The 13,814-nt window shown below is 38.7% G+C and overlaps 1 protein-coding gene across 1 annotated transcript in view; it reads right to left on the reverse strand.

Moving 5' to 3' along the window:
- tfg (trafficking from ER to golgi regulator) overlaps positions 1 to 13,814 on the reverse strand; it is a 120,868-nt gene continuing 107,054 nt past the window's right edge. Inside the window, exons 7-8 of the mRNA XM_072585417.1 lie at positions 8,904 to 8,990; positions 1 to 867 (exon numbers count right to left, since the gene is read on the reverse strand). Of these exons, the coding sequence (XP_072441518.1) occupies positions 488 to 867; positions 8,904 to 8,990 (467 nt within the window). The 3' untranslated portion in view covers positions 1 to 487. The remainder of the gene's footprint in view (positions 868 to 8,903; positions 8,991 to 13,814) is intronic.

A 13,814-nucleotide genomic window follows, 5' to 3' on the forward strand; every position in this document is an offset into this window, starting at 1 on the left:
TTTAAAATAAAAATTATAAGTTTCAACATCTTTATTAGTTTCTAAGTGGATGTTACTTTTTTGTACATATTAACTTCTAATCTCAATTTAATCAGGATATCACTTAGTACATATCGTTATTCATTTAACAATAAAAATGAATCACATCCATGGTCTACTTCCAAACTAGAGTTAAATTTCTTTGTTCTTTCGCCAAGGCAGTCTACAAAGTCAAAATCACTTAACACATTTTTAGGTTGTGTCTCAATAAAAGTTCTTATGCTATGATGCTGATACGTTTGAAAGCAGAAAATAGGAGAAAATAAATCTATTTGGTCTCTTTCCCCAGCGAACGAAATCCATTATTCTGAAGCTACTACAAGGGCTTGCTCTGCTTTAGATTATAAATTGATTTCAATCACGTAGTTTTGGACTCTCTTTGCATGGATGGAAATTATTACCTAGCAGCTGTAAGTAGGCTTGCAGCTTTTCCAGCATCTCTAGAGTCTTACCGATAGCCTGGGCCAGGTTGGGTATAACCCTGAGCGAATGGGAGACGATTCCGTGCATATGGATTAGATGCAGACGGTGGCGGTGTCACATTGCTCCCTGGGGATGGTGTGAAACCCGGCCTTGGTTGGTAAGCCCCTTGTTGATTTGGACCTATACCAGGCTGGGAGGTAGGTGGCATTGTGTAGTTAGCAGGCTGAGAAGCTTGTGTTGTATAATTTTGTGGTGCATAGGAGCCCCCTTGGTACTGCTGAGCAGGCTGTGATGGTAATTGCTGGGCTTGAGCGGAGAATCCAGGTGCAGGAGCTTGGGATGCTTGCTGATTGTAAGCTTGGAACTGCTGAGCTTGCTGTTGGGAGGATGGTTGTTGGTTATAACCTAGAAGAAGAAAAATATAAAAATAAGTGAATGTCACCATAACTAATACACCAACAGAATAAAAAGATTCACCAAGTACAGTTTCACATAAGCAATTTTATTGATCTTGAATTTGTTGCCAGGATTAAACAAGGGCACTTGCTGCTCACCTTGATACAAACCCTGCTGAGAGATTCAGCAATTTCTCTGGTGAGAATTTAAGTTTTAACACCATGAGCTACAACCAACTGTTATCTCTCTTGGAGAAACACCTGAATGAAACAAGTGCCAACTGATTCCTAGTTGTATGCCCATTAAAACCAACCACATTTAAGTCAATCTCACACTTAGAACAATTTCTTGCACAATCTTTTTTCAAAATGAAAAGTGTAAACAGCTAACGCTGCTGGTTTCATAAACTGTCAGTTTGTCTTCAGAATCATACCAATTCTGGATGGCCTATGCTATGCAGTAAATATGTCTAGATTCAGTAAATTCCAACTCAAAAAATTATCAAAAAAATTGGATTTTCACTTTTATGCTATTCTACTATTATTTGGAGTAGTCCTAAAAGCTCTTCAAATTAATGAGCATTTGCAATTCTGTGTATTATACTTTGGGAAAAATATTAAGGGCCAGTTAGACTCGAAACGTCAGCTCTTTTCTCTCCTTATAGATGCTGCAAGACTTGCTGAGATTTTCCAGCATTTTCTCTTTTTTGGTACACTTAATAAATGTATTCAAAATGAGGGACACTAATACAGCAGAACAAACCCTTTTTCCTGTGGTAAATTGACCAGTAACTAGAGATTACCAGAGGAGCAAGCAGGACTTTTTTGTTTAGAGATAATAAGTTTGTTCAGATCTTGAAAATGCCAACTAAAAAGGGGGATGGAAGCACATCCTTTAGAATTTGCATAAGGCAATTGGCCATACATTTGGAAGACCAACTGCAGGGTTATAGGGTAAACACTGAGCAATAGGGCTAAATTGGACAGATCTTTCCAAGAACTGGCACAGACAATACAAGCAAAATGACTTCCTGCTCTGTTATGAGATTCCATAATATTCCTTTGAAATTCAGCTAGCATTATGCAGGCTGAGGGGCTTGTTGAGTGACAGGTCAAGGTGACCTGATGACCCACTCAATCCTATATTCAGGAGTTCAATGCATCAAGAGTCTGAATTCAATCGGTGTAATGTCATATTCTGACATAATGAAGGCTATTCCCAAACCCCTGACTTTGTACTCACCTTCCATCACTTTTTTTTGTACTGTAATCTTCTCCATATGTGCTTAACTAATAGGAAGTACATAGGTGCAAGACATGTCTGGTTCTGAAGGTTTAGCAGGAACCCAGACAACAAATGTATCCTTTGCAAGTACTGCTGGCTTGTAAAAATGTCTTCTTTATATTGAGCTAGTTTCATGAGCCAACAAGTAAAAAGCCCTCAGCGTCCCCATAAGTGCTCACAAAATTCCAAGCAGTGATTTCCCCTCATCCATCTTGATCATTGAACAATGAGGTATCCAAGAAACATGGAGGGTAAAAAAATAACTATGTACACATAGGACAGTCAAGACAAGTGCAAGAATCCACTAACACAGAGTGTGAGCCAGTTGAGGAAAAGTAACTGTAATCAAGCTTTTTCTTCTCAGACCTCACGATCAATCTTCAAAATTGACATTTTGTTTATTGAATTAACGTTACTTTTAAAGAAGGATATATGGAGACTTTTATATCACAATAATCCAGTCAACTGCAGATTCAAGAGTTCAATTCAATGTTTAAACTGCATAATGTAAACAAGTTCAGGTTTACAGAAATAAATGGTATCATTGTATTACAGCAGTATTTTAGTGCTGATGTTAAAGAAACAATGCATAAACAAAGCAAAGCACATTTTCAGTCACTTGGTCTCCACTGACCTGAAAACAGAAGTGGAACCTAGAAACTCAAAAACAAAGGTAGGGAAGTTCTACACAGAGAACATCCTCCAAGCAAAATTTATGCCCCTGAATGACTCCATGTTTCTGCTTATATTTGTCAAAGCTTTTCTAGTGAGTGGCAAATTCACAATTATTAAACTTGCCACAGCTATTTTGACAGATTACATGAATGCAAATGAATGCATAATTTCAGAGAATGTCAGCATTTTTAGTGGATGATCATTATGATTAATCAACCCAAAAATGTTGAATGTCCACTTACAGTAGATAGGTACAAATTGCAGCTAATGCTTATAGCGTATCATTCAATCCCATATTAAATCGGAGTTGAAATTTTCCAGCCTTAGAGCTCTACTTTCAGTAAATTAGTGCAGCTTAGACAGTTAAGACTTCAGCACATCTACTCTGGCAGTGTTCACTGTTTACATAGCACAAGCACAAATAGCAGAATTGTCATTTGCAAGTATTGCAATTGCATATTTCACATGTGACCATACGAGAAAACTAGCATGTAACGCAAGGTACAAATAATAACTGTGCATAAGTCAATTAACATGGTTACTTTGCTAAATCTAACAGGAAATTCAGACCAATACAACGTAACCTCCATGAACAAATTCATTAAAATGGGCTTTAAAAATGCACAGAAGTTAAAATAAAAAGTATTTTTTTTTGTTTTAGCTCTGATTATCTATTCAGGTTCTAGTATGCATGGAAACATAGAAGACAGGAGGGGGTCATTCAGCCCTTCCAGCCTTCTTCACCTTTCAGCATGATCATGGCTGACCATCCAACACAATAGCCTAATCCTGCTTTCTCCCCATTACCTTTGATCTCATTTGCCCCAAGTGCTGTATCTACCTGCCTCTTGAATAAATTCAATGTTTTGGCATCAACTACTTCCTGTGATAATGAATTCCACAGGCTCACTTCTCTTTGGGTGAAGAAATCCTCAGCTCCATCCTAAATGGTCCACTCCGAATCCTCAGACTGTGACCCTTGGTTCTGAACGCACCCACCACTGGGAATATCCTTCCTGCATTTACCCTGTCTTGTCCTGTTAGACTTTTAAGTCTATATGAGATTCCCCCTCACTCTTGTGAACTCCAGCGAAAACTATGCTAACTTAGTCAATCTCTCCTCATACGTCAGTCTCACCATACGTCAGTAAACCTTCACTGAACTTCATCAATAGCAAAGCACCCTTCCTCAGAAAAGGAGTTTAAAACTGCACACTATATTCTAGGTGTGGCCTCACCAAGGCCCTGTATATCTGCAACAACACAGTCCTCCTCCTGTACTCAAAACCTCTCGCAATGAAGGCCAACATATCATTTGCATTGTTTATCGCCTGCTGCACCAGCATGCCTACCTTCAGCGACTGGTGCACAAGGACACCCAGGTCCTGCTGCATACTTCCAATTTACTGCCATTCAGGTAGTAATCTGCCACCTTCTTTTTGCTTCCAAAGTCAATAACTTTGCATTTCACAGTTCAACCCCTATTGCCCAACTTTGACAGATAGAGGGGAACTGTGTGTTTGGCCAGCCATACCTGAATATGGTGTCATCAACATAGTAAAATGCCCCGTAGTGTCTCAGACAAAAACTGATCAGTCAAAGAATTAAAAGCTTGGTCAAAAATGCACATTTTAAATAGTACATTCAAAGGAGGAGAAACCAAGTGGTTTAGGAAGAGAAGCCAAATGTTTAGAGCACATCATCCAAATGTGAAGTGAAAGTAATGAGAAACAAAACAGAAGTAAGACATATTCTTTTTGTTATTATATTTATTCACAGGATGAGGATGTCACTGGCTAGATCAGCATTTATTTCCCACCCAAATTGCTCAGAGGGCACTTAAGATTGAGCATTATGTAAATATAACCCCAGTTGTTAGGTACATTGTATGACTGCAAGATAAACTACAGTTAAAAAGGGAGCAAATGAAACATCTCATAACAACTCAACATTGTTCTGCCAGGCTAAATAATAAGAAAAGCCTTGGGCATTCATGAATTGAAATTACAAAGAATCTAATCAGGTGGAAGAGTTGCAATGGCTATTATTCCTGACATAAACGTTGAGTTACTATGAGATGAGTCCAAAACTGTCAGTCTTTGGTTTGAACTTTTGCTTCCTTCTGAATGTGGTACTTTAAATTTATCTGATTAGATTAGATTAGATTCCCTACAGTGTGGAAACAGGCCCTTCAGCCAAACAAGTCCACACCAACCCTCCAAAGAGTAACCCACCCAGACCCACTTCCTTCTGACTAATGCACTTAACACTATGGGCAATTTAGCATGGTCAATTTATCTGACCTGAACATCTTTGGACTGTGGGAGGAAACTGGTAAACTCAGAGGAAACCCACGCAGACACGGCGAGAATGTGCAAACTCCACACAGACAGTCGCCTGAGGCTGGAATCGAACTTGGGTCCCTGGCGCTGTGAGCCAGCAGTGCTTACCACTGAACCACAGTGCTGCTCAAGTGTACTGTTCAGATTTCACTTTTCCACTTCAAAAGAACATTTCTTCCAATGTAGTGTCACAACCTCTTACTCTTGCTGAGCTTATGCAATGTCGAAATTCATCCAAAAGTCAGCTTCCTGCATCAAATCTTCCTCACCACAGTACTCCTAGCCACTGCTCTTACAACTGCTGTGTTTACATGGCAAATCCAATTGAGTTTCTGGTCAATGGTAACCTCCAGAATGTTGACAGAGAGGGATTCAGGAATGGTAACACCAACAAATTTCAAGGGGTGGTGGATGTATTGTCTATTATTGATGATAGTCATTGGCTGCATTTGCGAGGTGTGAATGTTACTAGGATACTGTCCAGACCTTGTTGCATCGAAATATGGACTGCTCTATATCTGAATAGTCACAAATGGTGCTGAACATTGCACAATCATCAGCGAATAGCCCACTTCTGCCTTTATGATGGAAGGAAGATCATTGATGAAGCAGTTGAAGATAGTTGGACCGATGACATTATCCTGAGGAACTCCTGCAAAGATATCCTAGTGCTGAGCTGACTGACCTCCAACAATCATAACCATCTTCCTATGTGCCAGGTATGACACCAAATAGCCGAACTTGCCATCTGATACCCAGTAACTCCTGTTTAACTGGGGCTCCTTGATGCCACTCTTGGTCAAAGGCAACCTTGATGTTAAGGGCTGTTGATCTCACCTTCTGGAATTCGGCTCATTTGTCAATGTTTGACTGAAGGCTGTAATGAGGTCAGGAGCTGAGTGGCCTTGATGGAACCCAAAGGGGACATCATTGAGCTGGTTATTGCTGAGCAGGTGTTGCTTGATACTGTTAATGACACCTTCCATCACTTTATTGATGATCAAGAATAGACTAATAGGAAGGTAACTGGCTGGGTTGAATCTGTCCTGCTTTTTTCAATTTTTGACATTGTCTTGTAAATACCAGCTGTACTAGAAGAGCTTGGGCAAGGAAGCTGCAAGTTCTGGAACACAGGTCTTCAGTACTATTGCTGGAATATTGTCAGGGCCCATAGCCTTTGCAATATCCAGCGCCTCCAACCGTTTCTTAATATCATGTGGAGTGTTTCGAATTGTTTGAAGACTGGAATCCGCAATGCTGGGGAATATGGGAGGACGCTAAAATAGATGATGCTTCAGCCTTATTTTTTGAATGTATGTGTTGGGCTTTTCCATTCATTTGCTTATATTTTGGAATTTGGTTGTATTGACAGAGTTTTACAAGCAGAATAAACATCGAAGAGCATTAAGCGGATGTCAGTTGCTTAGGGGAAATGCTCATAGCTTGGTTTCATCCTGGTTGCAGTTTGGTATGTGAAATAGTTCTCTTGGAGTAGACAGTTTAGAAAAGTTAGAAATAGATTACCTCATTGTAGGGGTTTTAGTTTTTAAGTTTTAGACCAGAAGTGGTCTGTTATAACCCTGAAGGGATTATTTAAAGCTGAGAAAGACTATACTCAGTTGTATGAATACTCAAGTAAGATACTACTCCTCTCAAGACTGGGAATTGAAAGAAAAAATTAAGTTATACCTATAGTGGTGATAGAGAGGAGAATTCTCTTTGGTGTTTAAGTACTGGAAAGATTTGCTGTTGGGCTCAATGGAATATTATATTTTATCATGTGCTTCTAGGTCTTTCAAATAGCTAATATTTAAATATTCAAATTTACATATAAATTTACATTTACATTGAATTTACATATTCAAATATTGATGCATTCTATTTAATCTTTTCGTTTGCACAATAAACTTCTACTTAAGTTTGAAACTACTATCTGTTGATTCAGCGAGTGACCATGTCATTTAATTAAAAATACAAAGCATGATCTATTAAGCCAGGTTTCAGTCCAGGATCTGACTTGTCCATTAATAACATCAGCTGGGATTATAACAATCCTAATAACTGGCTCCTCTCAATTTGTGCTGATTTTTGTCCATTAGCTCAGTTGGCTGGAGGCCAGTTTGCAATGCAGTGTGACGCTAACAGCATGGTTTCAATTTCCATATCAGCTGAGATTATTATGAAGGCCCCGCATTCTCAATACCAACCCCTTGCCTGAGGCACAGTGACCCTCAGGTTAAACTACCACTAACTGTCTTTCCAATGAGACAGCAACCCCATTTTCCTCAGGGACTATGGCGAATTTACTTATTTACTTTCCTGGGGTGTTTTATCAAGTTAAAAGATGCCATCTATGTGTTGTCATTTTATAGCCTTGCACATGAATAAGAAGTTCCCTTTCATCTGCCTCCTTTCAAAGGCCGAAAGTGCTTCCTCATTTCTTGATGTCTATGACTTTGGAGATTTAGTTTTGCAATATAAAAACTTTTCTGAAGTCTTAATAGTCAGAACTGAATAGCACAAAATGTGTTCTGAGCAGAGCTTTACACAAGTGAGCAAAGCACAATTTCTACTTCATAGGTTTAGCAACATACTTCAATATTTTCCTTGCCTTTTGATTGCTAGATTGACAGATTATTTGACAAGTCCAGCAACTGGAATGTTTTGAACATTACCATCAACTCTTCAAACAGCACACAATAATTATACTTCATTTTGTCACCATGTGCTTTACACTCGTCTACATTAACTTTGGTCTGCATCATGTGCTACCCTATATGCAGTTAGAAAGCAGCCAACCCTTAGGGAAAGGGACTTACTCCATGATGGCGTCCATTCTCTGCAACATGAAGAGTTGTGAAGTTAACACACAACCACTGATGACGAAAACAGTACTGGAAAAATTACTTGGATGGTTTAAAGGTTACACTTGTTAATGCGACCAATATCAGCACATTCCTGGCAGATTTGGCTCAGTTTGCCTTTTTCTTGGAATAGTAATTTTCAATTATTTAAAAGCAACTCAATCATGTGGACAACTGGCTATCCTGGCTAAAAATGCTTAACAGTAGTTTTAATGATGTATCTACTTAGAGCTTTGTTTAAAAAAAGTGCTCCAAGTTCACCACACAAAAACATCAAGGAACGCCTTTTGATACAAAGAGAGAGAAAAGAAACAATTCAGCTCAAATGGCCAACTGCAAAGTTCCATTTATTACTAATTATAAATAATATTAGCATAAATTCAAAGTCAGACTTCCACACACATACATGAAACAGCACCTTAAGCTATTTTGCTTTTAAATTGGCAGTCAGTAAAAAAAAAGTCAGTCCACAAGTAAGTGATGCAGGCACAATGATTTAATACCAAAGTAAATACCTTAGTATAGGTCCTTTCTGATAGAAACAAAACCCTGCTACATTACCTGTTATTCTGTTCAATGAGATAAGAGTTATTTTCATGTAATTGAGCCAAAATGCAACTAATCCCTCCCTCTTTATTGTACTTTGTCATACTCAACTTTTTTGTGAGTGTTAGCTGAAATGTTTATTATGCCACATGTTAAATTGCTCATTTGTGCTTTTTTAAAAAAGAAATACTTAGCTAGATTTCTGCCTTATTTTATTTTTGAGCTCAATGATACTAGACAACAAACAGTTAACAAAAGCTCCCCTTTGATAATTCCAAAGAATTTAAAACTCAGCAATGCTGACGACATTCTTCCTTTATTGCTGCGTCCTCACCTGGGTACTGCAGTCCATACTGTGCCTGGGCCGGTGGTTGTTGTTGAGGTGCATATCCTGGTTGCTGGTACTGCTGATACATTTGACCTATTTAACAAAAAGTAATTGAAATCACACACCACCATTATGTAGTTAGAATTAAGATTAGGACTAGGATTACATTTGCATTGTGACTTTAACATTAAACTGAACAGCAAACCCACACAGAATTCCACCTACCTCCACAGCGAAGGATTTTTTTTTAAAGATTAGATTCCCTACAGTATGGAAACAGACCATCTGGCCCAACAAGCCCAACCGACCCTCCGAACAGTAATTCACCGAGACCCATTCCCCTACCCTATAATTACCCCTGACTAATGCACTTAACACAATGGACAATTGAGCGTGGCCAATTCACCTGACCTGCACATTTTTGGATTATGGGAGGAAACAGGAGCACCCAGAAGAAATCCACACAGACACAGTGAGAATTTGCAAACTCCACAGTGACAGTCATCCAAAGCTGCAATCAAATACGTGAGGCAGCAGTGCTAACTACTGTGCTGCCCCATGCCCACCTAAAAATGAGGTCTCAATCTGGTGGAACTACAATATGGGACTACATGCATGTTAAAGGGCTGGAGAAGTATGCAATAGAGCAAGGCAATCCCACAACTAACAGATCAAAGGTTTGCACCAACTACATCCAGTCATGAATACTGGTCGACAAAAGAATGGACACAGACAATACAAACAACCTTGCAAATAGAAGCATTGCAACTTCAGAATCAACATATTCATTTATTTATCTCAACTGGCCATAAAATCATGCAAAATAATAAACAACAAACATGATACAGAGACTACACAAATATCCTTAGCTACAACGTTGGGAGAACCCAGCATGTTAGTGCAAAAGGCAAAGCTGAATCAGGTTCCTAGCATCACAGATGCCAATCTTCAGCCAATTTTATCTACCCTACATGACATTAAGAAACAGCTAAAGGCAATGGAGAGTGCAAAAATTGTGGGGTCTGACGACATCCTGGCTATTATACTGACGATTTGTGCTGCAGAACTAGCCACACTATGCTAAGCTACGACACTGCAATCTATCCAAAAATCTGTAAAATTGCCCTGACATGTCATGTCCACAAAAAGCAGGACAAATCCATTTGAATGAATTAGTGATCCATCACTCAACAGCAAAGTGATGAAATGGGTCATTAACAGTACTAATAAATGCCTCCACTTACCATGCTCAATTTGTATTCCACTTGAGCAACTTGGCCAAGGCTCATTTGGTTGTACCTTTAAAATTCACAACATCTACCGTCTAGAAGGACAAAAGCAACAGTGCATGGAAACACTATCACCTGCAAATTCCTCCTCAAGTCATTCACAACCTTAAATTTAAACAACATGCTAATTCTTATTTGACCAGTCAATTAACCCTCATTTATTTTTATCATATATAGTGTTGTTTTCACCAACATAGCTTAATTAACATTCAGTCACATTAAATTCCATCCTATACTGCTTGTAGTTCACTTAATTTGATCAGATTTTCTGAAAGCGCTCTCTCATCGTTCAATGGTCTCCTCATGCAATGGTATCAAAAATATGATTTATATAACCAGACGTTAGCAATTGTTTCAGAAAATTCAGGCATGTGAAATATCTTTAGATGTAGAGCAAACTTAATTTTAACTGGCACCTTATGTACCAGCACTCTTGATAAAGTGGCAAAAATTATACACCTCAGATACTGAAGTTTACTATATTATTCTATCCAATTATTATAGATTTTTGAATTTTTTTTACCACATTGTAAGCATACTTGTTGTTCAATTGAATGGCCACACAAAATAGTTAATTGAATTTTGAGTGTTTATTCAAATATCATGATCCACTAGAATGTCTGAACAGTCAGTTGAGGGTGCGAGTGAGAAAGCTCTTTGTTGTTAAGTTTTATTTGAGTGATTTATGCTGTAGATAAAGTACAACAATGACTCCCCGCATTAAGTTTCTAATACTTAGTGTATGTTTTCACATTGATTATGTGGACCTCTTCATTACTGGAATATTTGTTCAACTGGCACAATCCTGGTCCTAGAGGTGCCAGCTAATAAAATTGCTTTGTTATGTGCATGTACACATATAATTATTAGAATTATTAAACATGGTTAAAATGGTGCTTTCGCAGCTCCATTCATGGCTAGTCAGCAATTACCAAATGTACATATTGCCATAAAGACATAGACTTCTCACACACAAGTCAAATACTAGGAAGAAGAAAATATCTTCAGTATCGTTGATCAAAGGTGCTTCACCAGCATCCAAAATCTTTCCAAACAAGAAACAGTCATCCATCTGTCATCAAGTGTTCACTAGTTCTATTCAAATTTACCTACTGAAATAGCCAGCACTGTTTCCACACATTCAGCATATAAATACTTCCAAAATGAAATTGAAAAAAAACCATGAGTTACCAAACTTTTCCTCTAACTTATTTCCCACTCGTCAAGTTTGATTCTTGTATCATATGGAAAACTAGGAAAACAAAATCTATAACGAGAATTATGATAAGTATTTGGGGATTGACAACAAAATGGTTCAACAAGTAGTTAACAACAATACCAGACACTTGAGTAAACAGAGGTTCACGACCAAATTAGATAGCTATGAAACTAGAAAATAACAAACCTTTATTACCCATTACTTTAAACAAACTCAGACACGAATTAAAAAGGCCAAAAAGAGAAAGAGATCATCACGATTTCTATTTGATTTGAGCAAGGCAATTAAAACACTGAGTTCAAATTGTACGAGTTTGTTGTTGACTTTTCTACAGAGTACCGCTCCAAGCGACAGCCAGTTTCGTCGCTTCTACAGTACTTGACTTTATTCTCGTGGCGTTCTTTACCGATTGACTTCTAAACATAAACACGTCATACAGCAAAGCTTTTAAGCTTTTATTTGTGTATTTAATCTCTTGCTTCTCTCATGCCAGGTTATTCTGATTGTGTTTTACTTCTCAGGTCTAATGTTTAGACGCTCTGAAACAACATGTTGACTGGTCATTTCCAGAGGATCATGATGGGCAGTTTTGATCTTCATACACAAGGAGAATATTGAAGAACCAGGGAAAATACAGAAAAAATTTTACAAGACATTTACCATATCGATATGCTGAAATTGTCAGGTAAGACGGAGCAAGATGCACCTGGAGAAGCTTGTGCATGAGTTCGGAATAAGGAGCTTATTGATTAATTAGCACATTAATGAATCAAATTTTAGAAACTAAGAGAAATTCTTTGAACAGAGTGGTCAATATGTGGATGTCACTGCCATTTGGAGTAGTTAAAGCAGGTATCAATTTTACTTTTAGGGGAAAGCTTGAATAATACCCAAGGGAGAGGGGAAAACAGGGTCCTAAAGGCAGAACAGACAAAAGTTTATTAGAGTGCAAGAACACATTGCATGTTTACTGCAATTCAATTTGTTGTGGTTCTGTTCACCGAGCTGGGAATTTGTCTTGCAAACGTTTCGTCCCCTGTCTAGGTGACATCCTCAGTGCTTGGGAGCCTCCTGTGAAGCGCTTCTGTGCTGTTTCCTCTGGCATTTATAGTGGCCTGTCTCTGCTGCTTCCGGTTGTCAGTTCCGGCTGTCCACTGTAGTGGCCGGTATATTGGGTCCAGGTCGATGTGTTTGTTGATGGCACTCATCCACAGACTCTGCCGGAACTGACAACCGGAAGCAGCAGAGACAGGCCACTATAAATGCCGGAGGAAACAGCACAGATGCGCTTCACAGGAGGCTCCCAAGCACTGAGGATGTCACCTAGACAGGGGACGAAACGTTTGCAAGACAAATTCCCAGCTCGGCGAACAGAACCACAACAACGAGCATCCGAGCTACAAATCTTCTCCCAAACTTTGCAATTCAATTTATTTCGTGAAAAGATTTCCATGATACCTGCTTACTCTTAAGATAAAATAGATTGCAAGCAACTTGAATTTCACCAAGCACATTTTGGAATGTTGAGAATGATAATTAGATAGATTGGCCCAAGAGTGTTGAACACCAAGTCCAGTGCTGATTGAAATTACTTTGTTTGTAGAGCGGTGGCTGTGATAGAATTGTTGTATTGTTAAAAAATGACAAGATAAAAATGATTGATCTGCTGAGGAATAAAGGAATGTATTTTCCATGATGAGACTTAGGGTCCAGCATTTCTGGATCATCTCATACGCTGTGAATGCTATGATGGTTCAAAAAGGGGTCCGTAATAAATAGGCCTTGGTCCTAACAGAGGGTAACAAGCTTTAAATCTAAAGATGCAAGTTTCTTGAAGAGAGAACATGCATTTGTATAGTATGCGATGTTCCCAGACAATCCAAATTGTTTCACATCCAATTAGGTGGCTCTAAACTGCAGCCATTTTGTAACAAAGAAATGCCAAAATCAAGATCCTAAATTTAACAGCATAGGAAATCAGGAGGCTCTGCTTTCTGTGATGCTAATTGAGGACTTGCCAAGACAGAACTCCCTGATGACATTTTTCAAATTGAATTTTTTTTTTCCTGTGTACCAGAAGGTTAGTTCAGGGTTTCAACCAAATAAAACACATCCAACAGTGCAGCACTGCCTTAGTACTGTACAGAAGCACAAGTCTAGATAAGGCATTGTATCTCTGTAACGGGTCTTGAACATAACCAGGCAAAAGTGAGGTCTGCAGATGCTGGAGATTAGAGTCGAGAGTGTGGTGCTGAAAAGGCTCTTCCTGATGAAGGGCTTTTGCCTGAAATATCGATTTTCCTGCTCCTCGGATGCCGCCTGACCTGCTGTGCTTTTTCAGCACCGCACTCTCAACTTGAACATAACAATGTGACTCAAAAGGTGAGTGTACCGCAAAGGCATCACCGA

This window comes from Chiloscyllium punctatum, chromosome 15 (genome assembly GCF_047496795.1).
Source record: "Chiloscyllium punctatum isolate Juve2018m chromosome 15, sChiPun1.3, whole genome shotgun sequence".
Lineage (NCBI taxonomy): Eukaryota > Metazoa > Chordata > Chondrichthyes > Orectolobiformes > Hemiscylliidae > Chiloscyllium > Chiloscyllium punctatum.